Source organism: Gorilla gorilla, chromosome 4 (genome assembly GCF_029281585.2).
Source record: "Gorilla gorilla gorilla isolate KB3781 chromosome 4, NHGRI_mGorGor1-v2.1_pri, whole genome shotgun sequence".
Classification (NCBI taxonomy): domain Eukaryota; kingdom Metazoa; phylum Chordata; class Mammalia; order Primates; family Hominidae; genus Gorilla; species Gorilla gorilla.
In genome coordinates, this window is record NC_073228.2 from 18,593,598 (window position 1) to 18,612,736 (window position 19,139).

Here is a 19,139-nt window from a genome sequence, read left to right on the forward strand (position 1 = left end):
TGTATTTTTAGTGGAAACGGGGTTTCACCATGTTAGCCAGGCTGGTCTCGAACTCCTGACCTCGGGTGATCCGCCTGCCTCGGCCTTCCGAAGTGCTGGGATTACAGGCATGAGTCACTGCGCCCGGCTTTTTTTTTGTTTTTTGTTTTTTTGTTTTTTGTTTTTTGAGACAGAGTCTTGCTCTGTCACCCAGGCTAGAGTACAGTGGCATGATCTCGGCTCTGCTGCCCAGGTTCAAGCGATTCTCCTGCCCCAGCCTCCCAAGTAGCTGGAACTACAGGCGTGCACCACTACGCCCAGCTAATTTTTGTGTTTTTAGTAGAGACCGGGTTTCACTGTGTTGGCCAGGCTCGTCTCGAACTCCTGACCTCAGGTGATCCACCCACCTTGGCTTCCCAAAGTGCTGAGACTACAGGCATGAGCCACTGCGCCCAGCCCAGCCTCTTCATTTTCATGTTTCCTCCCTTAGTTCTCTCAAGCCTTTTGTGCCTTGTCTTCTAGTGAGTTAGCAGACAACAGAATGTTGAGCATGTAGCAAAGGAATATTAATAGAAAAACTCTGAAGTAGCTGATCCAACAGCTTGCGTTTTTGGTGGACTTTTTTTCCTTCTTTTTTTTTTTTTGCCCATATGTGCTTGTGGTTGTGATTTTATATTGCCTGTGTATAATACAGTCATATTTCCTAGTAGTAAAATTGTTTCTGGTTCATATGAGGAAATTAACGACTCCAGTATTTCATGCTGGTTTCCAGGAGCTCTGCCCTGAAACAAGGAAGAGAATTGGGGTGAGAGGGTCCCCCAGAGATGTCCGTAGAGATGCTGGGCTACAAAGAGCTCACGTCACCTTGGGCCAGTGCACACCAGGGTGGGGCAGACTGTCCAGGGAGCCTCCACCTTCCCCTGCCCCCACCGCCCTGTTATCCTGGCCCGTAACTCAGCATTGGAAATTTGGAAACACTCTTCCTGTCTGTTCACGCCGTCAGCCCCGCCTGGCCGGGGTTTCTTTGTGGGGTGGGGATGTGTGAGCACTAACCTCCTCTGTCTGCTGTCTCCCTCTGCGCCCCCGCCCCGGCACCCCCACCCCATAGCCATGTACTCCATGCGGAACCTGAGCCGGCCCAGCCTCACGCAGTACGAGCTGGACAGTAAGTCTCCTTGCATGGTGGCTTCATCGCGGGCCCAGGCCTCGCAGGGGATTGGGAGTGGGGCCTCCTCGAGAGACCTGATCACAGGCTGAGGGGGTGTGCCCACCCCAGGGGGCTTAAGAAACGGGACTACCCTGAACACAAGTGATAACCCTAAACACACGGAAAAGTAGGCCGATGACAGGGAAAGTCTCCTTCAAGCCTGCCCTCTGTCGGGTGTGGACTGGAAAAGGGAAGTCTGTAACCCTGTGCTCCGCTGGGTCGGGGGACAGTGACAGCGGGGCCGCAGCAGGAGCTGTTGGACGCTGCTGGGTAGGTGGGCAGGTGTCCACGTGGTTGCTGCCCCATCTAGTCCCATCGAAGGCACTTCTCGGCCCAGCTGAGTCTTACAGTCTGGCCCCACACCTGGAGGGAGGTGACAGCAGTTTTAGTCACCTGCGTCCGTCGTCCTCCCGTGCACCAGGCATGTTCCTGCTGCTTGCATGCCCCAACCCTTGACCTTTCTCTAAAGCCCCAGCCGTGGTTCTTCCTGAGACCCAGGGCCTTAGGCAAGAGGGTTTCGTGCTCAGGAGAAAATAGCACTAGTTTAAGGCTAAATTCTCTTCCTCCTTCCTCCGTCAACCAATGACCAACCCAGGCTGCATAGACAGCTAGGCAAGGGTGACACCCCTCTCACAACCCTGTTGAAGGGTAGACCCACCCAGGGGAAGGGAGCAGGGGCGGGGAACCCAGAGAGAAGAGTGGAGAGGGTGGGAGGAACTTTCAGCTACGGGGGACAGTGACTGCGCCCGTTTCTTGCAGCTGCGTCCCATTCCCAACTTCTGCCAGGCATTCTCAGCCAAGCACCTCAAACTTGGCAGAAACATCAGGTTTCTTAGTCCAGAATTCACATCCAATGCGCCCCTCCCCCCTGGAGCTGAGCCCCGCTGTGTGAAGAGTTGGTGGATGGGGACTCTGGGCATCTGTCACGGTGGGGAAAGAGGACAGGCTGGGGGTAGGGGGTGACCCTCTGTCCAGGCATGCCCAGGACAGCTTTGGTTTACACTGGTTGTCCCGGTGTAAATATTCATAGTGGTTTTCAGTCTCAAAAGTGTCCAGTTGAACAATAAAATGTACGGCCACCCTAGGCCAAGAGGCCAACCAGCATCGCCCTATGTCCAGATTGGCACAGAGCGTCCCCTGGGGGCCCCGCCTCTCACCTCCTCCTTCCTGCACATTCACAGAGGGGACTAGAATGGCAGGGGTGCCTCATTCCTCCCCCTGCAGCCTCCACCCTCCCTGGGGGGCACCTTCCCAGCAATGACGGTGACCTCAGTGTGCTTCCCCTCCCCCACTCTCCCCCACAGACTTGAACAAGCACAGGCGGTATGAGATACGGATGAGCGTGTACAACGCTGTGGGCGAGGGGCCCTCCAGCCCCCCGCAGGAGGTCTTTGTTGGGGAGGCAGGTGAGCAGTGCCCGCCCTGTCTGGCCCCAGCATGCCTTTCCCAGCCCCACCCAGTTCAGCTGGAAGAGACGGGATCTGGGCTCCCCATCCCGCCCAGCCCACCTCCCCTCCCAGGTTTACTCGCATGCTCACTGCCTACCCTGCACGCCCTCCAGTGCCCACAGCAGCACCTCGTAACGTGGTCGTCCACGGCGCCACGGCCACACAGCTAGACGTGACTTGGGAACCACCTCCGCTGGACAGCCAGAATGGAGACATCCAGGGGTACAAGGTAGGGTGCCCTCGGGCAGAGCAAAGGGGTGCATGGATGAGGAGCCAGGTCGGAGGCTGGGGAGTGAGTGATATGTGGGAGGCAGGCAGGTCCCCAGGCCCTCCATTCATCCAGCCAGCTCCTCGGCCCTTCAGGCTCTGCCGTACACCTGCCACCTTGGCTGTTTGGACCCAGTTCGCAGAAATATTTGTACAGCTGAAGCAGAACCACATCCATCCCCTCCAGCGTCCTGAGGGCAGGCTGAGCTTAGGTGCAAGAAACTCTAGCCATCCCTAGGCTCGTACCATCTCTGAGCAGCACACACATCCCTCCCCACCAGCCCCCAGCCCCATACATAACTTAAGACCCTCCAAGGGGCTTTTAGCCCCATAATTACAATATTGATATTAATCAGATAGCCAGTTAGCAAAGCATCACTGCCTAGTATTTGGAGATCTCTGTTTAAAAATCATTTCTAGGCTGGGCGCGGTGGCTCACACCTTTAATCCCAGCGCTTTGGGAGGCCAAGGCGGGCAGATCACCTGAGGTCAGGAGTTCGAGACCAGCCTGGCCAACATGGTGAAACCCCATCTCTACTAAAAATACAAAAATTAGCCGGGCATGGTGGCAGGCACCTGTAATCCCAGCTATTCGAGAGGCTGAGGCAGGAGAATCGCTTGAACCCAGGAGGCAGAGGTTGCAGTGAGCCAAGATTGTACCACTGCACTCCAGCCTGAGCAATAGAGTGAGACTCTGTCTCAAAAAAAATAAAATTAAAATTAAAAATCATTTCTAGGGCTGTGTGTGGTGGCTCACACCTATAATCCCGGCACTTTGGGAGGCCAAGGTGGGCGGATCACTTGAGCTCAGGAGTTAGAGAACAGCCTGGGCAACATAGTGAGACCCTGAGTCTACCAAAAAAATTACAGAAATTAGCCAGGTGTGGTGGCATGCGCCTATAGTCCCAGCTGCTTGGGAGGCTGAGGTGGGAGGATTGCTTGAGCCAGGGGGGCAGAGTTTGCAGTAGGCCATGATGGAGCCATTGCACTCCAGCCAGGTAACAGAGCGAGACACTGTCTCAAAAAAGAAAAAAATCATTTCTAGATTTAGGATGATGTCCTGTGCTATAAGGGGATTCAATTTCTCCCTAATATTCACAAAGCCCTTTGGAACTCTTGAATTTTCATGAAAGGCCCACGAAGCTTGGAGGATATGGGTTTTTATGCCCAAATGAGGAAACTGAGTTCCAATTTAGTTGACCTGGTGAGATCACAAAAACAGCAGGCAGGCCGGGTGCGGTGGCTCACACCTGTAATCCCAACACTTTGGGAGGCCAAGGCGGGCAGATCACCTGAGGTCGGGAGTTTGAGACCAGCCTGACCAACATGGTGAAACCCCATCTCTACTAAAAATACAAAATTAGCCGGGTGTGGTGGCGCATGCCTGTAATCCCAGCTACTCGGGAGGCTAAGGCAGGAGAATCACTTGAACTTGGGAGAGGGAGGTTGCAGTGAGCCAAGATTGCACCATTGCACTCCAGCCAAGAGGTCTCAAAAAAAAAAAAAAACGGCAGGCAGCAGAGTCAGATTCCAAGTCTGGCAGCTCTCACCCCCCGAGGGGTGAAAAGTAAGTACTAACCACATGAGCACTAGGGGAAGTAGATTTAAAAAGGAACATGGGCCAGGTGTGGTGGCCTACACATGTAATCTCAGCACTTTGGGAGGCAGAGGCAGATGGATCACATGAGGTCAGGAGATCGAGACCAGCCTGACCAACATGGTAAAACCCCGTCTCTACTAAAAATACAAAAATTAGCCAGGCGTGGTGGCAGGTGCCTGTAATCCCAGCTATCTGGGAGACTGAGGCAGGAGAATCATTTGAACCCAGGAGACAGAGGTTGCAGTGAGCCAAGACCGTGTCACTGCACTCCAGCCTGGACAACAGAGCAAGACTCTGTCTCCAAAAAAAGGAATGTGTCTGTCTGGTTGGAAGAGCTGGAACACATAACCCTTAACTGTGTCTGCCTCCTGCACCAGTGTCCAGTTGACTCTCATTCTTGGCGGCTGGTTGTTACTCCAGAGAAGAGCCCCAGTGCCATGGCTTAAGTGGGGAGTAGGAGAGACGCAAGGCACCTCATCCCACAGGTGGGGAGTAGGAGAGACGCAAGGCACCTCATCCCACAGGTGGGGAGTAGGAGAGACGCAAGGCACCTCATCCCACAGGTGGGAGGAGTGTCAGCAAAGGGGAAGAGCTTACCCAAGTCACACAGCTCATTAATACAGGTAGCCCCGATTTAAGATGGAATCCAGCATAGGAGTCTCATTCCATCTGGGGTGAAGGAGGAGGAAGGAAGGAGGAAAGGCATGTTGCCAAGGAAGCCCTAAAGATGGATGACACCCCTCAAAGCATTGCCCAGGAGCACCAGCTGGGAAAACTAAATATTGCCCCCCTAGCATATGCCTCCCATGGGAAAAGAAAGGGGCCAGGGCGGCGCCAGCAGCAGTGTGGCAGCCACCAGACTGTCGAGGCTTGGAAGTGGTGAGTTAATAGACAGACCCAGGAAAATGTGTAGGTGCACAACACCATACAGAATACAGCAGAGGCCTACATGCTCCAGAAAACATGACCCGTACCTGAGCGGCAACTGTGGATGTGAACGGAGAAAGTGCTACCTCCTGGACCTGTGATAACCAAGGTACTGACATCAACATTCACGAACATCAGTGACGCATTAACTTCATCAGCCCATGAGCACACCGAAGCTGATACTGCATTCCAGTCAGACTGCACCCAACTGGTGCGTGGCAGGCACATTCATGCACGTTCTGAGAGCCCCAGTCTTTCAGCTGGTCAATGACATGTGTTTATTGAGCAGTTATTGTGTGCCCAGCATTGTTCTCAGAGCTGGGAATAACGCAGTGAGCAGGGACAATGTGAGCTTAGATGTTAGGGAGGGAAGGCCAACAAGGGGCAAAATAAATAATACCGCCAGGAGGTGGTAAATGAAGCAGGTTAGGGGAGAGCCAGGTCCATGAGGAGGTTTGAATTTTTTTTTTTTTTTTTTTTTGACACGGAGTCTTGCTCTGCCGCCAGGCTGAAGTGCAGTGGTGCAATCTCAGCTCACTGCAACCCCCACCTCCCAGGTTCAAGCTATTATCCTTCCTCAGCCTCCCAAGTAGCTGGGATTACAGGTGCCTGCCACCATGCCCAGCTAATTTTTGTATTTTTAGTAGAGACGGGGTTTCACCATGTTGGCCAGGATGGTCTCGATCTCTTGACTTCGTAATCCACCCACCTCGGCCTCCCAAAGTGCTGGGATTACAGGAGTGAGCCACCGCATCCAGCCTGAAATTTTATTTTATTTTATTTTATTTCTTTCTTTTTTTTCCTGAGATGGAGTCTTGTTCTGTCACCCAGGCTGAAGTGCAGTGGTGCGATCTTGGCTCACTGCAACTTCTGCCTCCCAGGTTCAAGTGATTCTCCCACCTCAGCCTCCTGAGTAGCTGGGATTACAGGCGCCTGCCACCATGCCCAGCTAATTTTTGTATTTTTAGTAGAGACAGGGTTTCACCATGTTGGCCAAGCTTGTCTCGAACTCCTGACCCCAGGTGATCCGCCCTCGGCCTCCCAAATTGCTGAGATTACAGGCGTGAGCCACTGTGCCCAGCCAGGGTTTGAAATTTTAAATGGGTTGTTAAGGGCTGGGCTCAGTGGCTCACAACTGTAATCCTGGCACTTTGAAAGGCTGAGGTGGGTGGATTGCTTGACTCCAGGAGTCCAAGACCAGCCTGGGCAACATGGTAAAAGCCTGTCTCTACAAAAAGAAAACAACAACAAAATTAGCCGGGTGTGGTGGCACATGCCTGTAGTCCCAGCCAGCGGGGTGGGAGGTGGGAGGAGTGCCTGAGCCCAGCCAAGTGAGGGTGCAGTGAGCCGTTGTTGCACCACTGCACTCCAGCCTGGGCAACAGATCAAGACTCTGTCTCAAAAAAAAAAAGGTTGTTGGGAAAGGACTTAATGAGAAGGTGATATTTGAGCAAAAATCTGAAGGAGAACAGGACACAAATCACATGGATCCAGAAAGAGAGGAAAGAAGAGCAAAGGTCTCAGGGTAGACAGGTACTTGGGGTATACGGAGAGCCTTGTGTGTCCCCAGAGTGAGTTCCAGGGAGCGCAATGGGAGATGGGAAAGCCGGGGCTGGAGCACCTGGGGTCCTTCGGGGCTTTGGCTGTCACTCTTGAGTGAAGTCCTCTGAGTGGAGGACTGGGACCTTTAGAGGGTCCCGCTGGCTGCTGTGCTGAGCAGAGTCTGAAATGGGGAAAGCCCAGAAGCTATGGGGAGGCATCCGAACTATCCGGGTGGGCCATGAAGGGGGCTCAGATCAGGTGAGAGCAGAGTGAGAAGTGGCCACTCTCAGTTAGTCCCAACAGCAGAGCTGGTAGAATTCGCTAACAAATCAGGCTGGGCACAGTGGCTCACACCTGTAATCCCAGCACTTTGGGAGCCCAAGGCGGGCAGATCACTTGAGGTCAGGAGTTCGAGACCAGCCTGGCCAACATGAAGAAACCGCATCTCTACTAAAAATACAAAAATTAGCTGGGTATGGTAGCGCATGCTTGTAATTCCAGCTACTGGGGAGGCTGAGGCAAAAGAATCCCTTGAACCCAGGAGGCGGAGGTTGCAGTGCACCAAGATCACGCCACTGTACTCCAGCCTGGGCAACAGAGCGAGACCCCGTCTCAAAAAAAAAAAAAAATTACTGACTATTTGAACATGGAGTGGGAGAAAAGGGAGGCAACAAGGACAGCCCCAGGGTCCATAGGATGGTGGAGCAGGAAAAGACAAAGCTGGTGAAGGAGGAGGCTAGGGAGATCTGGAGTCTGGTTCCAGATGTGTTTGGTTCGAGACGTCTGTTGGACATTCGAGGGGAGACAGAACAGAGTCAGAGATGCATGTCTGGAGTTCAAGAGAGAAGGATCAAACCAGAGATGTGAATTATAGAGTCCTCGGCGTGTAGATGGTACTGAAAGCTAGACATTAGACAAGGAAAGATAAAGAACAAAAGAAGTCTACAAATTGAGCCCTGAAACCAAAAACTGAGTGATGTCTCAGAGCTCATGAGAAGAACATGCTTCCAGAAGGAGGGAGAACCTCTGGAATGGGAGAAAATATTTGCAAACCATACATATGACCAGGGGTTAATAGCCAAAATATGTAAGGAACTCATACAACAAAAGTGAAAGAAAATGGGGCAAAGGACCTAAATGGACATTTCTCAAAAGAAGATACATAGGCTGGGCACGGTGGCTCATGCCTGTAATCCCAGCACTTTGGGAAGCCAAGGTAGGCAGATCACCTGAGGTCAGTAGTTCGAGACCAGCCTGGCCAACATGGTGAAACCCCGTCTCTACTAAAAATACAAAAATTAGCTGGCCATGGCGGCAGGCACCTGGCTGAGGCAGGAGAATCGCTTGAACCCAGGAGGTGGAGGTTGCAGTGAACCAATATCATGCCACTGCACTCTAGCCTGGGTGACGGAGCAAGACTCCAACTCAAAAAAAAGAAAAAAGAAGATATATAAATGGTCAACAGGTATCTAAGAAGGTGTTCAACATCGCTTAGCATCAGGGAAATGCAAATCAAAACCACAGTGAGATATCCCATCACACCTGCAAGGATGGCTGTTATCAAAAAGTCTAGAGATAAGTGGTGGTGAGCGTATGGGGAAAAGGGAACCTTTGCACACTGTTGGTGGGAACGTAAATCAGTACAGCCATTATGGATAACGGTATGGAAGTTCCGCAGAAAATTAAAAATAGAACTCCAACGATCCAGCAATCCCACTACTGGGTATTTATCCAAAGGAATTGAAACGAGGCTCTTGAAGAGCTATCTGCAGGCCCATGTTAATTTCAGCATCATTCACAGTAGCCAAGATGTGGAAATAGCCTGAGTGTCTGTGAATGGATGAATGAATGAAGAAAATGTGGTTTATACACAGTGGAATACCATCCAGCCTTGAAGGAAATCCTGCTGTTTGCAACAACGTGGATGAACCTGCAGGATATTATGCCAAATGAAATGAACCAAGCACAGAAAGACAAATACTGCATGACCTCGCGTATATGTGGAATCTACATTAATCAAACTCATAGGAACAGAGAGTAGAACAGCGGTTGCCAGGGGCTGAGGGAGTGAGGGAAATAGGGAGAAGGTCCCAGGATACAGAGTTTCGGTGAAGCAGGATGAATACGATCTAGATCTAATGTACAACATGGTGATGACAGTTAATGATACTGTATTGTACACTTGAAATTTGCTCAGAAGGTTCTTACCATAAAAAGATGATGAACATGTTAATTAGCTTGATTGTGGTAATCATTTCATAATGCATGTGTATATCAGAACACCATGTTGTATACCTTAAACACATACAGTTTTTTGGGGTTTTTTTGTTTTTTGATTTTTTTTTTTGTTTTTTCGAGACGGAGTCTCACTCTGTCACCCAGGCTGGAGTGCAGTGGTGTGATCTCCACTCACTGCAACCTCCGCCTCCTAGGTTCAAAGGATTGTCCTGCCTCAGCCTCCCGAGTAGCTGGGATTACAGGCACCCACCACCATGCCCGGCTGTATATAGATCTTAGATTGTCAATTATACCTCAATAAAGCTGAAAAAAGAAACGAAAGGGCAGAGAATTGGGCATAGTAAATGGCAGGTTCATGATTATAATGGTGCACTCCCATGCTTGCCCCTGTCCACATAAGGCATTTATTCATCCAGCAGATATTGATTGAGGACCATGGATGTGCCAGCCATGATTCTAGGTGTTTGGGTCCCAAGGGGGCCACATGGACCGAGATGCCTGCCCGCTGGAGCCTGCATTCTGGCAGACTCCTGGTTACCTATCAGTGTGCCCCATGCAGCTCAGCAGTGTGCCCCATGGGAACCAGGATCTGGGCTCAGTCCCTTTATGTCCTTTGCACGAGTGTCAGTCCCTCTCACTGTGAATCATCAGCTAACAAAGGTCCGCAGAATGCAGCGCTCACAAACAAGATGCACCTGCCGGAGTGCCTGGTTTGTGAAGACAGCTGTCCCTGGGTTCTAGGCCCTGACCCACTCCTCACCCAAGAGCATGACTGCAGCCATTGGCCCTTCGTCTCCTCCACCTCCCCAGTGGATAGCTCCCACGGGCAGGGCAGGAAAGCATTCTGAGATATGTTTCCTCTTTTTATGCCTTTTCCTGACCTCACTTTTTTTTTTTTTAATGGAGTCTCGCTCCATTGCCCAGGCTGGAGTGCAGTGGTGCTATCTCAGCTCACTGCAGCCTCCACCTCTCGGGTTCAAGTGATTCTCCTGCCTCAGCCTCCTGAGTAGCTGGGATTACAGGCATCCGCCACCATGCCCGGCTAATTTTTGTATTTTTAGTAGAGATAGAGTTTCGCCATGTTGGCCAGGCTGGTCTCAAACTCCTGACCTCAGGTGATCCACCTGCCTCAGCCTTCCAAAGTGCTGGGATTACAGGTGTGAGCCACCGCACCTGGCCTGACCTCACATTTTCTTCCAGTTGTCACCCATTTCTTTGGCCCCTTTACAGCAGAATTCCTCAAAAGAATCTTCTGTACTCACCCCCTCCAATTCCTCTGCTCTCTTTCTCCCTTGAACCTGCTCCAAATAGGTTCTCATCCCCGCCACCCCACCGAAGCTCTTCCTGCCAAAGTTGTTAATAATTCCCATGTTGCTCATATCGAGTCAAACCACAGGCTTATCCTGCCTGACTCAGCTGCTGTGTTTGACACATGGATCTCTCCTTCCTCTCAAAATGCTTGCTTTCCTCGGCTTCCCTCGCTAGCTCTTCCTCCCCACCAACCACTGAATGCTGGAGGCCCCCAGGAATCAATCCACAGCCCTCTTCTCTACCTAAGAGAATCTATTCATTCTCCTAGTGTGCACTCACAGAAGACCACCTGTGTGCTAATAATGGCAGACTTTTAGCATCAGCCATGACCTTTCCAAATCCAACAGGAACTTTGTTAACTGTTGTACCCCCATTAGTATGAATGCATGAGTGAATGAATGATTTCATACATGACTGCCTCTGCTTTCATTCATCTATCCATATGAGAAGAATCTGCTTTTCGTTATTTTTATTTTATTTTAGAGATGGAGTCTTGATCTGTTGCCCAGGCTGGAGTGCAGTGGTGTGATCTCAGCTCACTGCAACCTTCACCTCCCAGGTTCAAGCCATCCTCCTGCCTCAGCCTCCCAAGTAGCTGGAACTGCAGGTGCACACCACCACTCCTGGCTAATTTTTGTATTTTTAGTAGAGACAGGGGTCTTGCCATGTTGCCCAGGCTGGTCTTGAACTCATGGGCACAGGCGATTCCCCTGCCTCAGCTTCCCAAGTGCTAGGATTACAGGTGTGAGCCACTGCACCCGGCCCTCTCCCCCTTTCTAAAAAAGAAATCACTACAAAAGAAATCCCCATCTCTGCGAAAGAAATAGCCAGGTGTGGTAGCACTCATGTAGTCAGAGCTACCTGGGGGGCTGAGGCGGGAGGATTGCTTGAACCTGGAGGTCAAGGTTACAGTGAGCCAAGATCATGCCACTGCACCCCAGTCTGCGTGACAAAGTGAGACCCTGTCTTGAAATAAAATAAAATAAAATGGGAGAGAGGGCCGGGCACAGTGGCTCACACCTGTAATCTCAGCACTTTGGGAAGCCAAGGTGGTTGGATCGCTTGAGCCCAGGAGTTCAAGACCAGCCTGGGAAACATGGCAAGACCCCGTCTCTACAAAAAATTAAAAACTTAACTGGGTGTGGTGGTGCACACCTGTAGTCCTAGCTACTCAGGAGGCTGAGGTGGGAGGATGGCTTGAGCCCAGGTGGTTGAGGCTGCAGTGAGCTGTGATCGTGCCACTGCACTCCAGCCTGGGCAACAGAGTGAGGCCTGTCTCAAATTAAAAAATAAATAATAAAGGGGGAGAGGGATTGGAGAAAAGCAAGGATTTCATGGTAACAAGATGTCCTAACTGCCACCCATACATGCCAGTGGGGACACTTTTATTAGCCCTTTCTCACTTTATGGGCCTCCTCCAGGGAAATGAGAAATTGGAAAGCCGGTGACATGCAGAAACCTTATTGGCCAGCAGGGGGCGCCAAATGACCTCCAATTTTCCATGTGGCTGGGCCCAGCTGGCCGCTATCTGGATGGCCCCAGTCCTGGAACTAGCAGAAGTGTTAACCCATGCTACAGAGGAAGTGATTGAAAACAATGGCCGGGCTTGGTGGTTCGCGCCTGTAACCCCAGCACTTTGGGAGGCCGGGGCGGGCGGATCACAAGGTCAGGAGATCAAGACCATCCTGGCTAACACGGTGAAATCCCGTCTTTACTAAAAATACAAAAAATTAGCCGGGCGTGGTGGCGGGTGCCTGTGTCCCAGCTAGTCGGGAGGCTGAGGCAGGAGAATGGTGTGAACCCGTGAGGCGGAGCAAGATCGCACCACAGCACTCCAGCCTGTGCGACAGTGCGAGACTCCGTCTCACAAAACAGAAAGGAAGAGAAAACACCACGGAGCATCTGTTGTGTTCCTGTCCTAAAACCTTCTGCAGCCACGGGGTTCCTAGGAAACTGGCCAAGTACCTGGGTGAAACCCTTAGAACCTGCACCCCTCACATGGACCCCAGGAAGTACGTGTCCTTAACCTCACTGAATGTACGACAAAACTGCAGCTCTGGGAAGTCAGCTGGCCAGGTCCCGCTGCTGTATGCGGTGCAGCTGGGATTCAGTCTCCCGCTGCCTGCCGTCTTGGCCGAGGTCTTCCTCTGCAGCGGGCCTTGTTCCTGTTAACCAGCAGCTGCTGGTGCAGCAGGCCCGGGGTGGCCCTGAGACTCTGCATCCCTCACCGGCTCCCAGGTGACATGAGGCCACCAGCGCTTGCACCACACTCTGTCCGGATAGACTCCACACTGCCTTATCTCCCCAGCTCAGCCTCCCGTAGGACGGATTTGCTTTATTCCTCCAGGAACTGTACTGAGTGCTGATGTGCCAGCGCTATGGTAAATCCTCCAGGCATGGCGGGAAACACAGACACTTGGGGGCCATGCCCTGGAGTTTACTGTCTGGCAGAGACCAGGGTCTTGGCTGTGAAAAGGAAGGTTCCAGAAAGGTTTCTAAAACAGTTCTTAAATTTTTTTTTTCTTTTTTTTTTGAGATGGAGTCTTGCTCTGTCGCCCAGGCTGGAGTACAGTGGCGTGATCTCAGCTCACTGCAACCTCCACCTCCCAGGTTCAAGTGATTTTCCTGCCTCAGCCTCCAGAGTAGCTGGGACTACAGGCACTTGCCACCATGCCCGGCTAATTTTTTTGTATTTCTAGTAGAAACGGGGATTCACCATGTTGGCCAGGCTAGTCTTGAACTCCTGACCTCAAGTGATCCACCCACCTCTGCCTCCCAAAGTGCTGGGATTACAGGTGTGAGCCACTGCACCCGGCCTCTTAAAGACTTCTCCACTGTTTCCCAGGTGACTCACAGCAATGAAGGTGTCTCTTAGACTACAGGTCAGCAGGGACAGGAGGGACGCTCATTGCCCCTGTCCCCCTCACTCCCACATCCTTCTGTTCCCACAGATTTATTTCTGGGAAGCCCAGCGGGGGAACCTCACGGAGCGAGTGAAGACGCTTTTCCTAGCTGAGAACAGCGTGAAGCTCAAGAACTTGACTGGCTACACGGCCTACGTGGTCAGCGTGGCCGCCTTCAACGCCGCTGGGGATGGGCCTCGGAGCACCCCCACCCAAGGCCAGACCCAGCAAGCAGGTGGGAGAGGGGGCCCTGAGGAGGGGAGGGGTAGGTCGGCCACAGGGGGTTGCAAGAGGACCCACCTGGCATCTGGGCTCTTGGCAGGCATGGAGGCAGCTGCCTTATCCGCCTGAGGATCTGGTCGTGGTACCCAGGTCCCCAGAGACACCCTCCCAAGTGGGAGAGCCCACTCTCAGAAAAGAGAAGCTGTCTCCATAAAGCCTTGAGAAACCCCCACATCTCATCCCTGTCCTCCCCACTCTTTGCCCCGCCTTGCAGATGGACAGTCAGCACCCCCAGCCCCTCCCAGCCAGCCTACTTCTGCTCCCTGCCTCCTTCCCACCTGCCTTCCCTCTGTCTCTCTGGCTTTGTTCATTCCACAAATACTGAGTGTCTTATGAGCCCGTGCCATGCTAGATGCTAGGGACACAACAGTGAGACCAACAAGGTCCCCACCCTAGTGCGGGGGACGGATCATAAGCAAGTTGATGAAGTAAATGCAGACGGGGGTCAGCACAGGTGACCTAAGAGTGAGGCAGGAGTGGGTGGATGGCTCTGGATAGGCTCACCCACAAAGCCCTCCCTGAGGAGGTGAGATTTGAATGAGAAGAGGCCAGCAGGGGCCGGGCATGGTGGCTCACGCCTGTAATCCCAGCACTTTGGGAAGCCAAGGCAGGTGGATCACCTGAGGTCAGGAGTTCGAGACCAGCCTGGCCAACATGGTGACACCCTGTCTCTACTAAAAATATAAAAAATTATCCAGGCATGGTGGTACGTGCCTGTATTCCCAGCTACTCGGGAGGCTGAGGCAGGAGAATCTCTTGAACCTGGGAGGTGGAGGTTGCAGTGAGCCGAGATCGTGCTACTGCTGCACTCTAGCCTGGGTGACAGAGTAAGAGTCTGTCCCAAAAAAAAAGACAAGAGGCCAGCCATGGGATGCTCTCAGGAGGTGGCAGAGGGTGCTGGGGGTTCCAGGCAGAGGGAACAGCAGGTGCTAAGGCCTAGGGGCTGGAGAGGAACCCGGGAACACAGAGAAAGCCAGGTGGCTTGCAGGAAAATGGGGGAGAGCTCAGGCTGGGGGATTGGGATTGGGATTAATTATAAATACAATGGACCACACATGGTGTCTCACACCTGTAATCCCAGCACTTTGGGAGGCCGAGGTGGGTGGATAATTTGAGGTCAGGAGTTCAAGACCAGCCTGGCCAACATGATGAAACCCTATCTGTACTAAAAAAAAACTACAAAAATTAGCTGGGCATGGTGGTGCACCCCTCTCCAATCCCAGCTACTCAGGAGGCTGAGGCAGGAGAATCGCTTGAACCTGGGAGGTGGAGGTTGCAGTGAGCTGAGATTGTACCACTGCACTCCAGCCTGGGTGACAGAGCAATAATCTGTCTTAAAAAATAAAAAAAATTTAAAAAGTATGCTGGGAAGCCATGGGAGGGCTTGAGCAGTTGAGCAACAGGGTTGGGTTTACATTTAGAGAAAAGTGCTCCGGCTGCTGTGCAGAAGATGGCCTGGTGGAGGGGAGAGAGTAGAGGCAGGGAGGGGGATCGGGAGGCTGAAGGGTGGCAGGTGCAGAGGAGAGGGCGCTGGTGAGAATCCTGCTGCCTGTGTGCAGAGCGAGCCTGGTAGTCAGGCACTGTCACACTTAACCCTCCCAGAAGCCCCGTGGACAGGCAGGGCAGGCGGCACCCTCATCTCACGATGAGCCGGGGTCACCCAGGAAGTTATACTGCTTGTCCAGGGTTGCCCAGCTGGTCACTGGGGCAGCAGAGGCTGGAACCCAGGATTTCTGAGAGAACCAAGTGTTCTGTCCTCGTGGACTGGAATACTGGCCTTTTGCCCCGGCCTCCCTTGAGCATCTTGTTCAACCTGCTGCTTCCTATGCTGTCAGTGACATGTGGCTCTTAAAGAGCTGCAGAGGGCACACCTGTGGCATCAGTTCCTCATTATGACCCTCTTTGGGGACAAGCCCTGGCTCCAGGGAACCCTTTCCCTCCACTACCCCCAGGGTCTGACTGTGGCCAGAATGAGTGTGAGCTGCTGAATATACAAGTCTGTCCGTCCGCCTCCTGTCCCGGCCACTCTTTTGTCAGTGTCATCTGCCAGATGCGAACCCCAGGGAACCCGAGGCTTCCGTCACTGCAGCAGCAGGACAACATGTTCTGTCCCACGTCCCTGTAGCACAGGGGAGGCAGGAAGGGCCCCCTGAGCTCACCTCCCTCCTTCAAAGACACTCGCTGGCTCTGCCTCCCGGGGCTGGAGCCGGAAGCGGGTCCGGATTAGCTCCAGTGTGGTGGGGAGGCAGCGCCGGACAATAATAGCCTGGTCATCCTCCTCGGGGCCAGCTGGGGATGCCACAGATTGGGACGCTTCCTGCCCTTCCTCTGTCCTCCCCCTCAGGGGAGCCCCCACCCCAATGTTTTTGGGATTGCCACAGGGTTCTTGGTCGGAGAAAACATTTCTCCCAGAGGGTCTGACTGTCCTTGGCGTGGCTCCCCCTGACTGCGTGCGGCCTCTGTGACAAGCCTTGGAGCCCCGGGAGGAGAGGAAGGCCATCTCCGTCTGCTGTGGTTCTGGTGTCTTCTTTGTTTAGCGCCTACCGAATGTTCTGAGGCCCAGACACCCCCTACCTTCTCCTCCACGGAAGCCAAAAGACGAACCCCACAAAGACAGGAAATGGCCTTGCCCCACGATGACCCCGGGGGTGTGACAGCTTGTCCCACACTCATAGCCCGGGCTCAGAGCCACTTAGCAGGGAGAAGCCTGAATTCTGCAACTTGAGGGAAAAATCGAGTTCTCTTTCTTCCCAGTTCTTAGGACTCTGATACTGGAAAGTTGAGAGAGGAGAGGAAGGGGGCCTGATGGCCTCCAGTGACCCCTCCTGCCCGCCCTTTCTGCCGAGCCCCATGCTCTTGTTCCTCCCGGGCTCAGACCCAACACTCCCGCTAGCTCCTTGGAGCTGAACCCGAGGCTTTGAACTTCCACAGAAGAAGGAAACAAAAACCCTTTGCTGTCTCCCGCAGCCCCCAGCGCTCCCAGCTCGGTCAAGTTCAGTGAGCTGACCACAACCTCAGTGAACGTGTCCTGGGAAGCCCCGCAGTTCCCCAATGGCATCCTGGAGGGCTACAGGCTGGTGTACGAGCCCTGCAGCCCCGTGGATGGTGAGTGGACCCCCCAGCACAGCTCCCCAGCCCCCCACTTTGCAAAAGCTCGCTCTCATCTCGGCGCCCATCACAGCCACTACACATGAGTGAGATTCGGTGAGAGTCTCCCCATCTTATAAACACGGAAACTGAGTCCCAGACAAGGGAAAGGGCATTTCCAAGGTAAAACAACAGCAAGTTGAGGGCAGAGTTGGAAGAGAGATCCAGGTCTCCTAACTTCCAGGCAGAGAATCGTTAAATATATTCTTGCCCCTTTGGTCAACGGAAACAGGGAGGAAAGGAAGGGAAACCTGAGTGGACAGGGCTCTGTTGAGACCATAAAGAAGGGGGGCAGCCAGGGACGGTGGCTCATGCCTGTAATGACAGCACTTTGGGAGGCTGAGGCGGGTGGATCACCTGAGGTCAGGAGTTCCAAGACCAGCCTGGCCAACATGGTGAAACCCCGTCTCTACTGAAAATGCAAAAATTAGCCGGGTGTGGTGGTGGGTACCTGTAGTCTCAGCTACTCGGGCAGAGGCAGGAGAATCGCTTGAACCTGGGAGGCAGAGGTTGCAGTAAGCCGGGATCACGCCACTGCACTCCAGCCTGGGCGACAGAGCTAGATTCCATCTCAAAAGAAAAAAAAAAAGAAAAAGAAGAGGGGAGCCCCTGAGGGTCCTACTTTGCCCTTTCCCAAACCTTAGGGTTCTCAGCTTTACTGTGGGTTAGTCCTTCTTTAGCTTTGGTGGGAGTCAGGAACCCCTTGGAGAATCTGATGAGAATCTGACCAAAGCTTCAGAGCCTCTCCCCAGGAAGATGCACAAGACCAGGGAGGTCCCTGCACCCCCCACTGCTATCTGTGGACCCCAGATCAAGAGCCCTGCTCTGCAAATGACCTCGCTCTTGTCCTTAACCCTGTTCATCTGACTGGTCTTCTGACCCCTTCCTCCGGGCCCCAGCTGGGAACCTGCCCATTTCTGGGCTCCTAGGCTGGGCTGTGCAGCCCCTGACAATGGGCATCTGGTACCTGCCGGCTTTCTACCCCTGGTAACATGCCGAGAAATCCCTGCCATTTTGTTACCAACAACCACCCTATGAGGATGGGATTTAGGCAGGAAGGAAACTGCGTTCCTCACTGCCTGGGACTAGTCCCAGCCAGGTGCTGGGGGTGTGGCTGACCTCTGAAGCCACCCCTCTCACTCTCACCCCCTCCAATCACGGAGCCTGGCAAGAACAAGGGGCAGAGACCTGGGAACATCGTTGTGACCAGCAGTTCTCGGTGAGCCGAGGGAACAATGGCTCTCAGTCTTCCCTGCCACCACCTGGGTGCCAGCAGCTCGTTCTGCAAATGGGAGCTGTGTGTTAGAACACCAGGGGGGAGCCAGGCCCCAGCAGGAGATCCAGTCAGGTGCAGGGCTGGAGTGGGGCAGAGGACAGCAGTCCCCGAGACAAGGTACAGGGGGCCAGCACAAGCCCTCTTCACAGGGGCCTCAACCTGGCCTGTCCGGGACCCTCTCAACTTGAGGATGTGAGCTCTTTGCCTTCCAATTCCAGTCTGGTGGGATCTGGACTGTGTGGCTCAACTCCACACCCCTACACATTCCCATCTTCCCATAATAGTTCAGTTAATAAGTACAGCAAGACAAGGCCCCACCTGGACAGCCCAGTGTCCACACCCCAGTTCATCCTGGGTTCAGGTCAACAGCAAACCAGCCTCAGAAGAGCCCAGCAGCCCCCACTGTCCTGTAGGGAAAACCAAGTTCCAGGCAGATGAGGGCTTTGTTCAGAATTGTCAAGGAGCAGGTAGCCAGAGTCCCTGTTCCTGGTCCCAGGGTCATTTCATTCTTTCAGGAAGCCCCTCGGAGCCTACATTGTTCCATCATTTAGTAATCCACTTAGCGGCCGGGTGCGGTGGCTCACACCTGCAATCCCAGCACTTCGGGAGGCCTAGGCGGTGGATCACCTGAGTTCAGGAGTTCGAGACCAGCCTGACCAACGTGGCAAAATCCTGTCTCTACTAAAAATACAAAATTAGCTGGGTGTGGTAGTGGACGCCTACTCGGGAGGCTGAGGCAGGAGAATCGCTTGAACCTAGGAGGCGGAGGTTTCAGTGAGCTGAGATCACGCCATTGCACTCCAGCCTGGGCAACAATAGTGAAAATCCACCTCAAAACGATAATATTAGTAATCCACTTAGTCAATAAATAGGTCAGGCACCTACATGCTCTGTTATTTTACTTAAAGCTCATAGCATCCCTGCCTAAGATGCTGTGGACACCCTCACTCGGCAGAACAAACTGAAGCCAGGTTAAGGGACATGCCGGGGCCAGCGCCATCACTGGGTCTGA

The 19,139-nt window shown here is 53.1% G+C and overlaps 1 protein-coding gene across 2 annotated transcripts in view; it reads left to right on the forward strand.

Annotated features, from left to right (window-relative positions):
- The window catches only part of SDK2 (sidekick cell adhesion molecule 2), a 309,988-nt gene that overhangs the window by 263,766 nt on the left and 27,083 nt on the right, over positions 1-19,139 (forward strand). Inside the window, exons 34-38 of one of the 2 annotated variants that reach the window (XM_055389053.2) lie at positions 1,088-1,144; positions 2,491-2,592; positions 2,748-2,863; positions 13,471-13,657; positions 16,672-16,809. In XM_055389053.2, the coding sequence (XP_055245028.2) occupies positions 1,088-1,144; positions 2,491-2,592; positions 2,748-2,863; positions 13,471-13,657; positions 16,672-16,809 (600 nt within the window). The remainder of the gene's footprint in view (positions 1-1,087; positions 1,145-2,490; positions 2,593-2,747; positions 2,864-13,470; positions 13,658-16,671; positions 16,810-19,139) is intronic. The other variant, XM_055389054.2, reaches the window with a different exon arrangement.